The sequence below is a fragment of the Lemur catta genome, chromosome 2 (genome assembly GCF_020740605.2).
Source record: "Lemur catta isolate mLemCat1 chromosome 2, mLemCat1.pri, whole genome shotgun sequence".
In the NCBI taxonomy this organism is placed as follows: domain Eukaryota; kingdom Metazoa; phylum Chordata; class Mammalia; order Primates; family Lemuridae; genus Lemur; species Lemur catta.
In genome coordinates, this window is record NC_059129.1 from 52,120,636 (window position 1) to 52,137,682 (window position 17,047).

A 17,047-nucleotide genomic window follows, 5' to 3' on the forward strand; every position below is an offset into this window, starting at 1 on the left:
ATATATAAAAGGGATAAAAGCCTTATCTTTCATATTTCCAAGAAGTAGGAAGGTAAAGATTTACCCCTAAGGAAAAACTTACAGAAGCAAAAAGAGCTTTTAAGACCCCCCTGGACTGTCTTCGTGTTTTTCTTGCTATTTATTTCAATCTTCCTATCTTTTTAATGATATTATCATTCACTTAGATACATAATCTCATTTCTTCCTTGCAGGTCTGCCTCCCTCTAGTTCCCGTCTCAAATTTTCTGACCTTTTGGGTTATGTAGGGATTCTTTTTTTTAATTAAAAATTTGTTTGGCTGGGCACAGTGGTTCATGCCTGTAACCCTGGCACTTTGGGAGGCTGAGGCGGGAAGATCGCTTGAAGCCAGGAGGAGTTCAAGACCAGCCTGAGCAAGAGCAAGACCCCGTCTCTACAAAAAATAGAAAAATTAGCATGGTGGCGTGTGCCTATAGTCCTAAGCTACTCATTAGGCTGAGGTAGAAGGATCACTTGAGGCCAGAAGGATCACTTGAGGCCAGGAGTTTGATGTTTCAGTGAGCTATGATGATGACACTGCACTCTAGCCCGGGGACAGAGAGAGAGAGAGAGAGAGAGAGACCCTGTCTCAAAAAAAAAAAAAAAAAAAAAAAAAAAAGTCTTTTTTTTTTCAGCCAAACATTGTCAACCAAAAAATAAAATATGAGATGTGGCCTCGCTACATTGCCCAGGCTGGTCTCAAACTCCTGGGCTCAAGTGATCCTTCCACTTCTGCCTCCTGAGTAGCTGGGATTATAGGCACACACCATCACACTTGGCTATCTAGCGGCTTTTGAAAGGATATGAAGCATGGGTCTGAGTCGGTAGTCAGGAATATTGTTCAAGTTGATGAAGGCTGAGCTGAGCAGCTGGGTAGCAAGGTCCTCCACGGTATAGAAGTCTTGCTGCATGGAAGGGCCTGCCTTCCCTAGGATATGAAAACTGTAAGGGAAAAAAAATCATTGGTAACATCATCCAACATTTGTTATTGCCAGCCCTGACTACCCCAAGAATTTCATTTCTAGTCTACAATAAAATTTTTCAGTTAGAAAAGCAATTGTATTTACTCCTTAAAAAAACTTTTAAGATGTGGACTTAATCTTTTATCAAAACTGAAAATAAAATACTTCTCACCCACTCACTCTATAACTTTTTTTTTTTGTTGTTGTTGTTGTTGTCAGAGACAAGCTCTTGCTCTGTCGCCCAGAGTAGAGTGCAGTGCTGTCATCATAGTTCACTGCAACCTCAAACTCCTGGGCTCAAGCGATGCTCCTGCCGTAGCTTCCCGAGTAGCTGGGACTACAGGCACACACCACCACACCCAGATAATTTTTCTATTTTTTTTGTGGAGATAGGGTCTCACTCTTGCTCAGGCTGGTCTTGAACTCCTGGCCTCAGGTGATCCTCCCACCTTGGCCTCCCAAAGTGGTAGGATTATAGGCGTGAGCCACTGCGCCTGGCCCAAAACTTGATAGCAGATACAGCATCTTTTTAAAGATAGATGTTGGTAGTCAAGATCAATAGTAGCTTTCATTTTTATGTAATGTGGACTTAACGATGGAGGATCTCATTAGTTTGGCTGATCAGAGCACTGGGTTAGTAAGGCCAAAGCCCTGGGTGTTATGCACTAGGGCCAGTTACCTCCCCATCGCACAACCAGGACCTGAAGATAAAATCCTGGCCAGCGCCTCCCACAATCCCAGGAGAAGTAGGCTGCAAGTATTGAGGAGTCTGAGCAAATGCATCCTTACAACTCATCTTCTACTTGGGTCTCATCATTTTATGCACTAGAAACAGACAAGTTAGGCATGAAACATCAAGTCATGGGTAGGACTGTGAGGCTCATAGACCATTATAAAAAACCAAATGCAGGAAAGCATGCTGTTCATTTTGATTTGAATGATAGAATCATTCATTTCCTGTCAAATTCTTGCCTCACCTGCACACTAGAATTCTAGATCGAAAGTCCAACCCCTGGCCATTCCTATACAGTCCATATTTACAAAGGAAGCATGAAGAGGCAGCATTGGTTCCTTACCAGTTTTCATAGAGGGTGGAGAAAAAACGCTGCATTCTTTCCAAGACTGTTTTGTAGACAGGAGCATCATTGAGTTCCAAGAGAGGCTGAGGTAATCCTACAGAGAAATACGAGTCAGGAACATGCTGCTCCACTGTCAGGAGTCTCAACTAGCCATATTCCACAGCAGACGTGGTTTGGGGTCAAAGGTGTGTATGTGTGTGTGCTTTAATTGCAAAACAACTGGCCACGTCTTCTACCAGTTGGAGGCTCTAAGGGCTTTCCTAAAGGTGACTTGTTACACTCTCTCAGTAGGGAAAACTGAAAGCTACTTAAAAACGCAGGACTTCAGGCTGAACCTGAGTACTCCAACTTTTGGCTGGGTTTTTCCAGACAGGACAGGTACTAAAATAAACAGTGACAATTCAAAAGGATCTCTCCATTAAGCTCTGGGGATGACCTTTCCCAACTTAAGTCACGTGAACCTCTTTTTCACACAAAATCTTACATAAATGCCCAAGATGTATAGCAGATAAAATAAAACCCACTTACCTCAGTATTAACAACTGCCTTAAAAAATCTATACCTTTAAGTATAATTAGAGGTTTTATATTCCAAGTCTTACTGTCAGAAGCTGCCAGAGGGAACTGTTTGTCCATTCTAGTACGTCTAGTTGGCCGCTTACTTCTATAGCAGAAGTTCCTGGCTTAATCTGAATAATGGAATGGGGTGTGTGGTGAAGCCACATTAACTTTTTATATTAATGGCAATAGACAAACGGGTGTCTGCAACGCAGACCTTACGTGGATGGTGCCAAAGGAAAAGACCCAGGACCATCTAGGCTGAGACAGGCAGACATTTGGCAGAAAGGCAGATTAACACCTGTGCTTTGGTTAACTTCACAGCTGAGGAATGCTCACTGGATTGCTTGGCCATAGCCAGGCCTAGGCAGAGGGAACAGACAGACACTGTGGGGACTGTGATGGTGAGCCAGCCTGGAGCTTCAGGGCACGAGTTAAACAACTCTGATGTCCCTAAGCTCTAACTTCTAACCACACTCCCAGCCTGGCTCTCTGTGTTCCAGCCACATGAGTCGTCCCTCTTTATTTCTTGGACATACCATGAGCTCTTTCCTGCCTGCCTCATGATCCTGTACCTGCCATTCTGTCTGTCCAGAATGTCCAGCATCTCTTCTTGCTCCCTAGCCTAGCTAGTTCCTACTCATTCTTCTAGTCTTCATTGGGAGGCAAGCTTCTGATTTCTCTCTGAGACTGGGTTAGGTCTTCCAATAAACACTCTCACAGAGCCCTGCCACTTTCCTTCATAGCAAATATCACAATTATGACTGCATAGTTATTTTCATGCTTATTTTCAATGGGAAATGAGTTAAAGCAACATTCTAATCAAGGTAACAATTGGGAAACATGGCATAAAATTGAATCATTTAAAAACTTTTAAAAAGGCAGACAAGTATACCAATATCCTTCAGGTTAAAAGCCATGATGTATTTATAATCTAATGGCTCTCACACCCACCACCACCCGCTACCTAAACTAAGGGAGAGGTTAACAGGGTGTGGGAAGGGGGAAGAAACCACCTCTGAAGACCTTCTAAGGTAATAAGGTATGCACATTTGCTCCTGTAGAGCCTGTAGTAACTCCACAAATGCATTTTTCAACAAATAGGTGGTCAAGGTAGTGCTAGATGGGGAAGAGGCACAAGGTACACTGAGGCTGCAAGCAGCCCATCAGACATAAGGTGAACTTAGAGAAGAAAGGGTTAGATGCCTTACCTAATATAGCAGATTTTTCTGCTTCAAGCATATCCAGAGCTTTCGTGAAAGGCTCTGCCATTTTGCCTAGCATTTCTGGTGCGTATAAAGTATTGTGAGTTCTGAAAGAGACAAGGATGATATGTGAACTTCTCCTAGTCTGTTGCAGAAGCAAAGAGTGGGTTTCACCTTATAATTCAGTGATACTACACTTCCACACAGATCTGCCCATCAACACTACTCCTGGCAGGAGAAAGAAAAGAAGGTATAAGTATCTGAAATGTTCCCCGGAGAAGGGAACAGACTTGAAGCTATTAAGTACAGATATATGGTATATAACACCTAAGATGAATCAATACAAGAAATAAATCCTGCAATAGCAGGACACTATCAGGGCCTGCAGCTAGATGGCAGAATTCTTTAGAGCTGAGATAATGCCTTGGCCCACACAGGAGCTTTCTGACTACCAGTGATATAGGATGAAATGTTAGTGACACTGTGGACTCACAGGTAGGGACACAGAGCAGGTGGTAATATGCCTCATTTTTAAACATTTTGTCTCCATTCCAAGGGCATGGACCTTGCAACAGCTGTTTCAGCCTTCTGAAGGAACATAATTCTCAACCTGCCTGCCTACTTCCCACCAAAATGACTTACCTGAGCCGTTACAGGCTTTGTCTGCCTAAGGGCAAGGGGCTGTGGACCTGATCTACTGCTGTCCACAGCACTCACTCCTGCTCATAGCAATGGCTCCACTGAACAACTGATAGCCAGAGTGAGTGCAGAACTACCTGTGTTTCTTTTTAAAACAGACACTAGCTAACAGACACTAACTAGCAAGGTTAAATACTTTTAAGATTGCAGACTGAATAGATCTTTTAGATTATGTTTAAATCTCCATGGTTCTTTTTATGTCTTGTTTAAGAAGTCATTCACTAGCCTAATGCTGTAAATATGGTCTAGAAGTTTTACTTTTGGGGTTTTTATTTTTGTGTGTGATGACAGATAGGAATCTAAACGTTTTTCCCCACAGAAAGCCAACTGTCCTTGCACCATGCATTGAATAGCTTATCTTTTCCTCACTGAATTGTATTACTTCTGTCATAAATTGATCTATCACACATACCTGGGAGTTTTTCTAGGCACTTTTACTATTGTGTTGAACCATCATCACCTATGAAGGATTTCTGCTAAAAAACTGAACTGGTATCAGATCAATTTTTAGACCAGGGGTTGTACAGTAAATATTTTAAGCTTGACCAGCCATAATGTCTCTGACCTTGACTACTCAAATCTGCCACTGAAAGTCAATAGCAGCCATAGACAACAAGTAAATGAATAGGTATGGTGTGTTCCAAGAAAAATTTACTTACAAAATGTGGAGGCCTAGGAATTTGGTTCTTGGGCTGCAGATTGCCAACCCCTCCTCCAGACCTAATTATTTACTTATGAGACATATAAAGGAAAGTAGACTATGTCAAACAATACTACTATAGAGATGCAATAAGCAAAATTTAACCAGGGGAAACTCTGCAAGTACAAACTCAGGTTTTTCAACAAATAAAGTGAAAAGAGGGTAGGGAATTTATAAGTTTAGAGACTTAAGAGACACCTCAATCAAACACTGTATAAATCTTGTTTTAATCCTGAGTCAAGGCCGGGCGAGGTGGCTCACGCCTGTAATCCTAACACTCTGGGAGGCCGAGGCGGGCGGATTGTTTGAGCTCAGGAGTTCGAGACCAGCCTGAGCAAGAATGAGACCTCGTCTCTACTAAAAATAGAAAGAAATTATATGGACAGCTAAAAAAAAAAAAAAAAAAAAAAAGTATATATATATATATAAATTAGCCAGGCATGGTGGCACATGCCTGTAGTGCCAGCTACTTGGGAGGCTGAGGCAGGAGGATCGCTTAAGCCCAGGAGTTTGAGGTTGCTGTGAGCTAGGTTGATGCCACGGCACTCTAGCCCGGGGAACAGAGTGAGACTCTGTCTCAAAAATAAATAAATAAATAAATAAATAAATAATAATCCTGAGTCAAACAAAAGTAAAATATATTGAGGATATTTGAACACTGATTGGATATTTGATGATATTAAGGAATTACTGTTAATATTTTAAGATATAACAATGGAAATGTAGTTATGTTAAAAGACTTATTACTAAATCTATATTGCTAGCTTTTTATTTAGAATTTTTACATCTGTGTTTTAAGTAATTTAGGCCTGGAATTTTCCTCTTTGGTACTGTCAATGTCTGGTTTTGGTACTAAAATAAATAAGCATCATAAAATGATTTATAGAGCACTGCATTTTTCTATTTTCTGGAGCAGTTTGTCTAAGAGAGAAATTATTTGATCCTCAAAGATTACAGGCACGAGCCACTGTGCTCGCTTGTTTTTATTCCTTAATTAAATGTGATTGTGACTCCGAGAAATCATTTAAAAAACAAAAGGGTTAATACATCAATATGTCAAATGTCCTTGCTACTACAACAGAATCTGGCATTCCTTTTAGTCTCCTTCTTCCTCAAGGTGGCTGCACCTTTGCTCACAGGTAGTGGCAGGAGGCCTTAAAAGTGAATACTGCCCCAATATCTGGTTCCAGGTTAGGTTCATAAGCTGGGACATCTATAATCCCCAGCAGTATTCAGGCTGCTTAAATATCACCTTGCCTTACACACTTGTGAGTTACAGCTCTGGGCTTCCAAATTAAGAGGAACTAAGTATTGCTTGGCAAAGGAAAGGCAAATTGGGTAACTAAATTTTTAAGTTTGATTCACACCTATTTGAAATATATAGATAGTATCACTGTCTAAGAATATAATCACTAGACTAACAAGACTTTACACATATAAAGATTTCAATTAAACATATAGAAGATATATAGAAACAATGTAACAAAGCTGTTATTTTAAACAGATAATGACAATGAACCTTTTGAGAACCAGAGAGTTCTGCTCCCCACATCTGTCCTCCATCCAACCCACTAGCAACAATGCTATCCAGCAGAGACATAAGTTGAGCGTCATAAATCCAAAAATCCAAGAGTACAAAATCTGAAATGGTCCAAAATGCCAAACTTTTTGAGCACTGACATGATGCTCAAAGGAAATGATCATTGGAGCATTCTGGATTTTGAATTTTTAGATTAGGGGTACTCCAATAATTATTACTATTATTATTATGCAAATATTCTAGAACCCAAAACACTTCTGGTCCCAAGTATCTCAGAAAAGGGATACTCAACCTGTATAATGTAAACCATGTAAATCATTAAAAAATTTCTAGTAATGATGCCCAGTCTGAGCAAACCGAGACCCCATCTACACAAAAAGACACAAAAATTAGCTGGGCATGGTGGCTTGTGCCTGTAGTCCCAGCTACTTGGAAGGCCAAGGCAGGAGTATCGCTTGAGCCCAGGAGTTTGAGGTTGCAGTGAACTATGACGATGCCACTGCACTGTAGCCCAGGTGATAGAGAGAGACCCTGTCTCTAAAAAAAAAAAAATTCTAGTAACAAGATTTAAAAAGTAAATCAGGAGGCTGAGGTGGGAGGATCGTCTGAATCCAGGAGTTTGAGACTACCCTGGGCAACACAGCAAGAACCCATCTCTAAACAAATGAAAAATCCAGGTTAAATAAATAAATTATATTTCATTTAACCCAATGTATCAAAATATCATTTCAACATGTTATCAACATAAAAAATTATTAATGAGACATTTTACATTTTTTTGTACTAGGTTTCAGAAATCTGGTGTGTATTTTATCCTTCTCAGTTCAGACTAGCCACCTTGCAAGTGCTCAGTCACCACATGTGGCTAGTGGCTTCCATATTGGATGGCACAGCTTTAACATCTTCACCATCAGACTATCTGACACAGGAGGTACTATCAATATCAATACCATGCCACATCTTTAAAAAAACTAAACTCTGTTCTATTAAAAAATAGTAATTGAAAACTCAAAGCTCCAGTACATAACCAGGGGGAATACAGATTAGTACAACCACTTTAGAAAACTGGCTTTATCTATGAAAACTGAAAATATACCTAATCTTATAAACCAGGAATTCTACTCCTATGTATACCCAACAGAAATCAGGTACATATGTTCACCAAAAGACATAGACAAGAATGTTAACAGCAGCACTATTTTTAACATTAAAACATTGCCCCAAAGTCCATCAAGACTGAATAGTAAAGTTACAACATATCCACACACTGGAATTTCATACAAGCAATGAGAATGAACAAACTACAACTACGAACAATAACATGGACGAACCTCACAAACATAATATTGAGCAAAAGAAGCCAGACACCAAAAAGTGCACACTTTTAATTTCGTTTATATAAAGCTCAAAAAAACAGACAAAATGTTAAAAGTCAGAATAGCGGTTACCCCTTGACAGACAGGCAATGACTGAAAAGAGGTATTGTGTAAGGTTGTTTCTTGATCGGGGTGATGATTATATGTACTGAACATCAAGTAAAAACATCAAGATGACAACTATACCTGTTGTCTTACTGCCCCTTTACCCAATCAGGAATGATTGGGTCTGGGTTCTTGCTGCATGGATTCTGACCACAGGCCAAAAAAGGTATCTTGCCCTACGACTTCCATCATTGTCACATTTCCCTAGTTGCAGAAGAATCTTTAGATTTTAAAAATGTTAGTATGGAAATAAGCCTTTCCTTGACTAAGTATTTTACTACCCTCTCAACACATAGCCATACTGTTTTTTTTTTTTTTTTATGATCATAGCTCACTGCAGCCTCGAACTCCTGGATACAAGCAATCCTCCTGCCTCAGCCTCCCATGTAGCTGGACTACAGGCACACAACACCATGCACAGCTAATTTTTTAGAGTTGGGGTCTCGAACTCCTGGTTTCAAGCGATCCTCCTGCCTCAGCCTCCTGAGTCACTAAGATTATAGGCCTGAGGCACTGTGCCCAACTCCATACGTCTTTATTGCGATCTCTTTCCTCCCTTTGAAATCAGAACAAAGTACTTTCTATTTCCACAGACATGTCCACAATGACAACATTATCAGATACTCCAACCCTGCATTTTGGTCAACATTAACTTAAAACTTTTGACTCTTAGGTTTCTGGTCTTGGGTATCTGTTACCAGGAAGTTTCCCTGAGTCATGAGTAATTTGGCTTGCCCAGTTGAAATTCTGCTCTTACTCCCTGAGAAAGAGGCCGAAGATCACCAAAACAGAGCTCTAACCTGTATGTAACTTAGAAATACTATTATTCAAATATACTCAAATTCTGCTTTGGCCAATAAGAACTGAATTCTATCTTCTTTAAAGAGCATCCCTAAATCATCAAACAAACATCTAGTGACCAACAAGCCTACACTGACTGGCCTACTTCTACTTGAATATATTAGCTCATGTAATCCAGAACACTGATCTTTTTTTTTTTTTTTGAGACAGAGTCTCGCTCTGTTGCCCGGGCTAGAGTGAGTGCCGTGGCATCAGCCTAGTTCACAGCAACCTCAAACTCCTGGGCTTAAGCGATCCTACTGCCTCAGCCTCCTGAGAAGCTGGGACTACAGGCATGCACCACCATGCCCGGCTAATTTTTTCTATATATATTTTAGTTGGCCAGCTAATTTGTTTCTATTTTTAGTAGAGACGGGGGTCTCACTCTTGCTCAGGCTGGTCTCGAACTCCTGACCTCGAGCAATCTGCCTGCCTCGGCCTCCCAGAGTGCTAGGATTACAGGCGTGAGCCACTGTGCCCGGCCCTAGAACACTGATCTTGAATTTTTAATATGCACACAAACCACTTGGGGATCTTGTTAAAATGCAGATTCTGATTTAATATGTCTGGGGTATGGCCCAACTCTGCCTTTCAAACAAGCTGTCAGGTGACTGCTGATGCTGCTGATCTTAGGACTCAGCTTTGGAACCGAGGACCTGGCAAACTGAGATAAAAAATGTACCATTCTTTCCTTTGGCATGTTCGGCCAGTGGATGATTTTGGTCTATTTGAGCTCAGAATCATTACTGATAAATTCAATTTAACTCATACGAGTTAATCAGAATTTAACAGAGAAGCACCACTACAGAAAGTAACTGTCCTGCTCCCAATGAACAATTCCTAAACTGACCAAATAAAACTGAAAAGTAAAAAGTGGGAGAAGAACATGGAGGAGGCTCAAAATGAGAAAAGCTATTTTGGGATTAGCCCCATGGGTTCACATCGAATGCAAGACTTATGCAAGAGAGAGCTGATGTTAATTTAAAAAAGAGACCCTTCCCGAGCCCCCCCCACCAAAGAAACAAGACTTAATCCTTCATTATCACCATTATGATGTGAAGACATACAAACAGATTCAACTTTTGAAATTCTTAAGGTAAAAGGTAAAAAAACAACAGAGAAAAACCATTATTCTGACTCACCTTATAAGGGCAAGCAAATTGTCAAGAAGTTTCAAAATCTGCTCTGTGCAGGGGTTACGGAAGATTGGATTTCCACTGGGTGTATAACCCACCACAAATCCCCCAGCTTTGGCCTCCTCTAGGTCATTGGGCCAGCAAGTTCGTTTCACAACACCCAGAATGCTATACACACAAAAACTCATCTATAGAAAAACAAGAATGGAAGGTAAACATAAAAGTGGACGTAAAGACAAAAGTACTGTTAGACACATTCAAGGCTATGGCAAAAGTGATACAGAGGCCAGAAAGAATGAAAGAACCCTCTGCTCCCCCCTCATCCCCATGGGATCCCTGTCCCTTCCTTTAAGGTCAAGTCCAAGAGGGGTCCTCACACTGCCATTTTCAGGATCAGTGGTAGGCTCTACAAGCTTCCCTTTCATGAGGATATCTTTCCAGGGCCTGCAGTGACCCTCCCACAGAACCCTGATTAGAAGGTGGCTTAGATATGCTACAAAACAAAGTGTTTAAATTGCCATCATTTCATCTTTTTTTGAGTTGACCCTGTACCCTCCAGCTTGGGCCTTGACAGCTAGTGCCCTAGTGCCCCCTTCATGGTACTCTAAACCAATCTACTACTTGCTAGGTTAATTAATGTGACTTCTGCCATAATGGAGCCAGGAACAACGATGCGTATTTGAACAGCAAAACACTGAAAAACCTCAGGTTTGCAAGTCACATCATCACTTAGGACTTTACATGCCAGAGAGCAATGGCAGGGAGGACTCACCCTGCTGACCAAGTTCTGACCTACTTCCTCATTACACCTTCAGTCTTCAGAGCTATTTAGAGATCCTTAAAGCCAAAATAATGACTTCATAGAAAAGACCATCTGCTCTGCTGTGGGAACTAACTCAAGAATTCAAGACTAAAGAAGAAAAGAAAGGAGAAGCTTAGGGAAGTGGAGACTCCCAGGTTTCTCACCAGTATAGAAAAAACAAATTTATGAGAAACTTAACAAAAGATATCACCCTACTCCTACCCAAGGCCAATGCAACTTCCCATTCCCAGGAGAGTCTTACTCGTGCACGGTTTAAGCCACAGGGATCCTCCAGGCCTGGGTCACAGCTCTTCTGATCTGCACCCACATAGGCAATAAAAGCATCAACATCTGACAGCACTCTGAAGGTTGGAGGGGGAAAGACAAGCTAGATCCATAATTTTAAGCAAGGACAATTTCTTCCACAGGAGCTAATAGTCTATGATTATTTGGCCCCGAAGAGCAGTTTTTATGGTGAGAGTTTAATCACATTGTCAGCTCCCATTTGAAGGTTTAATCTTCCCTTTCCACTCCCAAATGTTATTAGCAGCACTTTAAGAATTAAAAAAGAATACAAGCTTGAAAGTACAAAGGAAACAATTTCTCTACTATGTAGGCACACGTGAGTATCTCTGTGTGGCTCCTACTTCATATGGCCCTTACTAGCTGTTCTCATTTCTCCAAATGTGCTGGTACTACAACTGAGAAACCATAGGAGCCTCACTCTGTGCCCTCACAACCCATACTAGCCATTTTCCTTCATTTCCTCTTCCCTCTACACCTCTGAACAGCAAAGTGGTATTTTCAGAGATTGGATTACAAAAGACTGCCTTAGAGAACTTCAGGTATCACCAATAGTGCCATCACACCTCAATGTCCTCAACCCCTGTCCCCACCCTGGGCATAGCTCTTGAAACAGAATGGTGCAGTGAGAGTCAAGGTCAAAGGCTCTCCTCTACCTATGCATGTCTTCAGAAAGCCAGATGCTGGCCACTGGTGCCATCAGCTCCTCTAGGAACACCTTCTGCCGCTCATAGTTCTTGAATTGGTTGCTAATGAGAACCAGGGCTTCCATGAGAGCACACTTTTCCATTTGTGTCAGGAGTAGCTCATTGGAGAGGAGTTGCTTCACATGGTTATAAAGCATGTCAAAATTAGGCTGCAGATCACAAAGGAAAAAAGTGAGAGAAAGTGAAAATCAAATCCCTTTGATTTTCAGGGAGAGGTCTGATTTTCTTCCTTTCACTCAAGGAATAAAGAGAACCAAAGCAGTTCCAGAAAGGTCAGGTCTATGAGGCTATCACATAGTAATTTTGTTATAATGTTCTTCTTTTGCCTGAATAAGCAAGGCAATTTAGGCAGAAAGTAGTTCTTTTCTTTTCTTTTCTTTTTTTTTTTTGACAAGTAGTCAGTATTGGAAGAAAATAGTTCTTGTTTTGAGTATTTGAATAACCACACCTTCCCATACTACAATTGTGAAAACAATTTCTTTTTTCTACATCAATTTCACAGGCAAAGATCAGTTTGTTATATATACAGGAAACACTGCTGTGTATTTAGAGAAGAAATTTCTGGGATCTGTAATGTGGAGTAACACTAAATTTCTTACAGAAACCACTCCAAAAAGGGTTGGGTTATGCAGCTGGCTTCTCTCAAGATTAGGCACATCATTTGGCAGTAGTAAGTAAGAAAACCATATAATACAGTAAAAGAGTTGTAGATTGGCAGGGGTAAACTTATCCTCATAGAAGAGAACTATTCATATTTTGAGGGAAGAACATATTTGCATTTCTAAATACATTACTAAGTAGTGAGAAGAAGAACACACCAACTTAAGAATGCTTATTCTATGCAAAGCTACAGTTCCTAGTTTTTCCTTTATGTGATGTAGAATGATAGCTGGATTTACAAAGAAATGTAATCAAACTCAACAGGCCTAAGCGGCTACTGAGCCAGAGTGTAGTGGCTTACCAGCACAAGCTGGGGGTAGTCACGACACATCTTGATGATAGAGGAACAAGCATGCCTCCTCACATTCCTCACTGCCCGGGTTCTGGGGGCCTGAAAAGTATACAACAAACTCAGAGCCGCTTTTAATATAATTTACAGATGCTGCATAGAATCATATAAATATCAAAGTCAGAGGCAAATTCACAATGAATTTCTACAAATGTAGGAGTGTAACAGAGTGACATTTATAGTCACCAAGAATCCACATGCTTATTGTTTGCCTTAGTGCCTCTAGGACAAAACACCATGTCATATAACAAACTACAGTCTTTACTAACCCCTCCCACTTATACAAAAGTCTAGATTAAGTATTATGTATTCACACTTTTGCTCTCAAGAAGTTAGAATCTGTTGGTTTAATTAATGGTCTTACCTTACTTTCTTCCACAGTTTCAAAAGTGACAGATGAAAATAGCTAAGGGAGGGGGAAAAAGAAGGTCACTCATGTATTTAATTGTTTATATTAGAGACAAAGTCTCGCTATTTTGCCCAGGCTGCATTTGAACTCCTAGGCTTAAGCGCTCCTGTCTCAGCCTTCCATGTAGCTGGGAATACAGGTTTGTGCCACCGTGCCTGGCTTACTCAGATTTTTAAACAATAGTTATCAGAAAATTTCCAACAAAAACCCAGAATTGTATTCTCAGTAATAATATGGCAACAAAACAGCTTTCAGTTGGTATTGCAAAGCTTTAGATAACCATTTTCTCAGATACCTTTAGAAGAAGCTTGAGATTCACAATTTTACCATCAAAACACTTTACAAAGTAAAAGATGATAGAATCCCAGAATGATCCATGCCACCACCCAACTGCTTAGCTATGCTAACACCTCTATCTTCTCTACTTTTTATCAAAAGTTGAGTATTTATCCTCCTTGATTCCATTTCATAGCTTCCCATTTATTCCTTAACCCAAGGCAATCTGGCTGCTTCCTTGGCCACTAAGATGGAATTATACTCTGACAAACCTACTCAAGAAACACACAGGACATTGTCCAACTCTTGGAGAATTTCTGTTGCAACAAATGAGTTCATTTTTCTGGACTTGTACTGGCCTTGTGATATAACATGTTCTTCATTTCTCTGGCTTTTTCCTTCTTTGGGGGCTTCTCATCCTCTGCTCTCCTCCTCCAATGATGGTGATCCACAGGATTCCTTGCTTGATTCACGTGTTTCCTAACTCTACGTACATATTTTTTCCCCCTAGAACTTCACCTCTAGTCTTGGGATTTCTGTGATAATGATGCTTTAATTTTATCTCATTACTTTCTGGAGTCTAGAACTTCAACCTCAAATGGCCAATTTATTGTGAAATGTCTACACCTAGATGTTCTACATATACTTTAAACATAGTATTCCAAAATACTCACCCCTTTCTTTTCCTTACTCCTGCTCTCCCTCCTAATCTGGTATTCTCACTCAGGTGGTAGCTCTATTACTTATATAGTCACCACAACTGCAAACCTGAAACTATCCATATTGTCCTTCCTCTCACAGATCCAATCCCAAAATGACAGCACACTCTGATACTCTCCTTTAGGTATTCTTTTCCATTTCTCAGTGTACAAGTCTATTAATTGCAATGTCATATAGGTACAATATCTGTTTATGTACCTTTAAAAAATTTTTTTTAGGCCGGGCGCCGTGGCTCACGCCTGTAATCCTAGCCCTCTGGGAGGCTCAGGCTGATGGATTGCTCGAGGTCAGGAGTTCGAGACCAGCCTTAGCGAGACCCTGTCTCTACTAAAAATAGAAATAAAAATTATCTGGACAACTAAATATATATATAGAAAAAATTAGCCGGGCATGGTGGCGTAGGCCTGTAGTCCCAGCTACTCGGGAGGCTGAGGCAGTAGGATCGCTTAAGCTCAGGAGTTTGAGGTTGCTGTGAGCTAGGCTAACGCCACGGCACTCACTCTAGCCCGGGGCAACAAAGTGAGACTCTGTCTCAAAAAAAAAAAAAAAAATTTAATTTTTAAATTTTTAATTATTATGGGTGCATAATAGTTGTATATCTTTATAGTGTACATATGGTGTTTTGATATAGGCATACAATGTGAATTAATCAATTCAGGGTAACTGGGGTATCCAGCACCTCGGGAATTTAACTTTTCTTTGTGTTAGGAACATCCCGGGTTCTGGGGGCCTGAGAAGTATGCAACAAACTCAGAACTGCTTTTAATATAATTTACAGATGCTGCATAGAATCATGTAAATATGTCAGTCAGAGGCAAATTCACAATGAACTTTCACAACTGTAGGAGTGTAACAGAGTGACATTTATAGTCACCAAGAATAACTCTTTTAGTTATTTTAAAGTATACCCTAACTTGTTGATTATAGTCACTTTGTTGTGCTACCAAATATTGTTCATTCTATCAAACTATATTTTTGTACCCATTAACCATCCCCACTCATTTATATGCCTTTCTTCCCAGTGTTCCTAAAGCATCAAGTGCTAATAACATGGTGCCTGATGTATAATTAGTACTGAGCAAATATTTAATAAATATCTATTTATTAGTTTGCCTCACATAATTTGAAAAAGTTATAAAAAATAATTAGTTTAGGCCAGGGACGGTGGCACATCCTGTAGTCCCAGCTACGTGGGACACTGAGGGAGGAGGATTGCTTGACCCCAGGAGTGTAACTCCAGCCTAGGCAACATAGTGAGACCCCTGCCCCTGTCTCTTAAACAAAAAAATTAGCTTAGAAATGTCAAAATAAAATTTAGAGATGGACTTTACCTTAGAGAAAACCTGGGGCAGGAACTCTGGTGTGTAGGTAACAAATGGAAAGAGTGCTGAGACGTTAGTGAGGACACACGACAGAATGAGGGGATCCTTGGTGTCAAAGTTTAGGACCATCTGCAACAACTCTATCCCATCATTAACAGGAATTTCCTGTAATACAGACATAAGGAAAACATTGACATGGCTGCCCCTACTCAGACATAACCACTTTTGCTAAATTTTCTTTAGACTCTAATTTATAAATACATAATATGGTTGCCACATATGATTTTATATATTGCTTTTTAACCTTAAAATTTCTAAGTATCACTCCATGTTATTAAAACTTTTCATATATGATACTGCCATGTGCCACATTAGAGATGTAGCATTTCCTACTACTAGAAATTGAGAATGTTTCTAGTTCTTCACTATTATAAGTACATCTTTGCAAAAAAAAAATATTTTGTCTACATTTTCAATTATTTCATTTGAGTAAGAGACTTCTGGGGATGGCTAGAATTATTGGGTCAAAAAGTGTAAACATTTTTCTTGCAAGAAGAGGGTCTCTGTTAAAAAAAAATGTATGAACATTTTTCTAAGTCAACTTGTTTTTCTTCTTTACAGGTTCTATCTATCAACTGGTTCTCTACCCAATGTGTCCTTCTTACCATGTTCTCAGCAGCAGTATTATTTCCCAAAACCTTTGCTTATTTATTAAGCAAAATAAAAGTTTACTTAAAATTGTATTTCTTTACTACTCATTAGCCACTTTAGTTTCTCCTCTATACATTATCTGATTTTATCTTTTGTGTATTTCTCTACTGGGTTCTAGTGTTTTTATTATCAATTTATTTAAAATTTTTATCGCGAAATATTCCAGACATATAAAAAGGTATAAATAACAATTTAGTAAACCCCACATGCTCACTTTAGGAAATAAAATGTTACTGATAGAGTTGATGCTCTGTGCATAACCTCCTTTCAGCCCTAGAGGTGGCCACTATTCTAGTGGATAGGGCTTATATTTCATAGTTTTAATTGTTTTATAGTTTCGTACATATTCCTAATTATACAGTATGGTATGTTTACTTCTGTAGTTTGCTGTTTTGGATCAACATTACTTTTATGAGACTCATCCTTATTCATAGTACAGCCCTATTTCATTTTCACTGTAAATAAATACATTATAATCTGTTCATCTGTTTTTCCATCAGTTGATACTAAGTTTTTTCCCTTTGGCTTAATATGAATATTGGTGTCTCTGTACACATGCAAGGTTTCTTTG

The 17,047-nt window shown here is 39.8% G+C and overlaps 1 protein-coding gene across 2 annotated transcripts in view; it reads right to left on the minus strand.

Annotated features, from left to right (window-relative positions):
- XPO5 (exportin 5) overlaps positions 1–17,047 on the minus strand; it is a 46,805-nt gene that overhangs the window by 5,212 nt on the left and 24,546 nt on the right. The window contains exons 15-23 of one of the 2 annotated variants that reach the window (XM_045542031.1): positions 15,775–15,930; positions 13,403–13,444; positions 12,991–13,080; positions 11,979–12,178; positions 11,282–11,381; positions 10,224–10,405; positions 3,828–3,928; positions 2,057–2,153; positions 824–960 (exon numbers count right to left, since the gene is read on the minus strand). In XM_045542031.1, coding sequence (XP_045397987.1) covers positions 824–960; positions 2,057–2,153; positions 3,828–3,928; positions 10,224–10,405; positions 11,282–11,381; positions 11,979–12,178; positions 12,991–13,080; positions 13,403–13,444; positions 15,775–15,930 — 1,105 coding nt within the window. The remainder of the gene's footprint in view (positions 1–823; positions 961–2,056; positions 2,154–3,827; positions 3,929–10,223; positions 10,406–11,281; positions 11,382–11,978; positions 12,179–12,990; positions 13,081–13,402; positions 13,445–15,774; positions 15,931–17,047) is intronic. The other variant, XM_045542032.1, reaches the window with a different exon arrangement.